The sequence below is a fragment of the Volvox carteri genome (genome assembly GCF_000143455.1).
Source record: "Volvox carteri f. nagariensis unplaced genomic scaffold VOLCAscaffold_45, whole genome shotgun sequence".
NCBI classification, from domain to species: domain Eukaryota; kingdom Viridiplantae; phylum Chlorophyta; class Chlorophyceae; order Chlamydomonadales; family Volvocaceae; genus Volvox; species Volvox carteri.
This window is the reverse complement of record NW_003307588.1, coordinates 5,444-7,587: the sequence shown is the minus strand read 5'-3', so window position 1 is coordinate 7,587 and position 2,144 is coordinate 5,444. Positions and strand designations below refer to the sequence as shown.

At 54.7% G+C, this 2,144-nt stretch overlaps 1 protein-coding gene across 1 annotated transcript in view; it reads left to right on the top strand.

Moving 5' to 3' along the window:
* Positions 1 to 1,123, top strand: part of VOLCADRAFT_95555 (uncharacterized protein) — a gene marked incomplete at both ends in the record, with an annotated part of 26,293 nt that extends 25,170 nt beyond the window's left edge. Inside the window, one exon of the mRNA XM_002954718.1 lies at positions 677 to 1,123. Coding sequence (XP_002954764.1) covers positions 677 to 1,123 — 447 coding nt within the window. The remainder of the gene's footprint in view (positions 1 to 676) is intronic.
* Between the last annotated feature and the right edge of the window lie 1,021 nt (positions 1,124 to 2,144).

The window sequence follows — 2,144 nt, the reverse complement described above, 5'->3', positions numbered from 1 at the left end:
TTAAACCCACGCGCCTGTGCAGCCCTTCGCACTCGTTCAAAATGCTGTCACTAAGCAGAAAATGTCATAAGATAGTGCAAGGAAAGCTGCGAAGCGCTGATTGCGACACATAGGACCTCCCGCTCGGTGGGGAGGCCATGGCTCCCCCAGGAAATCTGGGCCCCACGAGGGGGTGTGGAAGCCATTTTTACGTAAGAGTTATGGGGATGCAAAACGTGAGCGTCCAAAGGGGCAGAGCCAAAACTCTCGGGGCATCTATCCTTCACCCTTGGACTGGCTCCCGGACGATGACTATTCCATCGATACGTACATAGTGTAGTCAAAACGGTAACATTCTTGCGCTTGTGAGTTGCCTTGCCACATCGCCACATAGTTCAACAAAGGAAATGGTTCGTTGCCGTTCGTGCAAAACAGTTAACCGCTCGAGGAAAGACACCAACCATGCATTGTGGTATCTACTAGCGAGCAATACCCCAGCAAACTGCAGCTGGGGTTGCTTACCGTTTTGTTGGCTTGGAGCGCCCAGCTGCATGTTGGAATATTTCTCCTTAAAGCAAAGTTTGCTGTTTCCACCGTAGAGGCAGCGCTGCCAACCGTCCCAAGGCAAAAGCAATCCGAATACATTCTTTCTTTAAGAATGCGCTAACCGGACTAAAGCGTGCTTGTCTCCTGGAAGATGGGGTCGCAAGCTCTGCGCACCGGATTTGACCTAGAAGAGGAGGAGCGCTTCTTCATCAGCGGCGTAGAGAAGGCTGGGCGCTCGCGAAATACATACGAGCACCAGCTGAGGGAACGAAAGGTTTTTGTCGGCGTGCTAATCGCGATTGGCTCCCTCGGCCTAGTGGCGCTCATTATCGGCCTCGCATGGGGCTTAAGCCGCCGGAAGCTAGACTATGTTTGTCCACGCAGCTACGACCCCAGCAAGACAGACCTGGTCTTCTACGTCATCGGCGATTGGGGCAGGTCTGGGAACGACAACCAGCAAAAAGCTGCTCGGCTCATGTCCGACGTCTCCCAGTGCATGCCGCCCAAATTCATCATCAGCACTGGGGACAACTTTTACCCCCGTAAGGCGGTCAGGGCTGGGAGGGCATTGGAGGCAGCGACTGAATGGCACGACTGAATGGACTCAGCGGTGTATTGTCGTTTCAGCCTCCCAGGCATGTCCTCGCCTGCCTCACAGCCACCGACGCATCTCACGGCGGGGGTCTAATTGCATGCGCGTATGGATGCTCCTTTCCCCGCCGCCTTTCCAGAAACTAGTTGATGTTATGATTTACCGTTGGTCCGGCGTACGACGGCGCCTGGTGCGATTTATGCGTCCGGAAGCCTTTTCAGCCTCCAGGCATGTCCCCACCTGCCTCACAGCCACCGACGCATCTCACGGCGGGGGTCTAATTGCGTGCGCGTATGGATGCTCCTTTCCCGCCGCCTTTCCAGAAACTAGTTGATGTTATGATTTACCGTTGGTCCGGCGTACGACGGCGCCTGGTGCGATGTATGCGTCCGGAAGCCCTTTCAGCCTCCAGGCATGTCCCCACCTGCCTCACAGCCACCGACGCATCTCACGGCGGGGGTCTAATTGCGTGCGCGTATGGATGCTCCTTTCCCCGCCGCCTTTCCAGAAACTAGTTGATGTTATGATTTACCGTTGGTCCGGCGTACGACGGCGCCTGGTGCGATGTATGCGTCCGGAAGCCCTTTCAGCCTCCAGGCATGTCCCCACCTGCCTCACAGCCACCGACGCATCTCACGGCGGGGGTCTAATTGCGTGCGCGTATGGATGCTCCTTTCCTGCCGCTTTTCCAGGAACTAGTTGATGTTATGATGCATCGTTGGTCCGGCGTACGACGGCGCCTGATGCGATTTATGCGTCCGGAAGCCCTTTCAGCCTCCAGGCATGTCTATAGTATTGTTATGGTAATTATGAGAAACGGTTTGTTAAATAACTTTGTTTTGAGAAAGAAAACTGTGAATCACGTCGAATCATACCCGAAGAGGCCCCCCCGGACCCCAATTCCGATTCGGGTCCAATCAGGTCCAATTCAGAGTCCAATTCGCATGAATCAACCCTGATTCGCCCACATGTGAACACGTCCTAAGTCGTAACTGCAATTCTCGTTTAGGGTTTGTCAGGCTCGCCT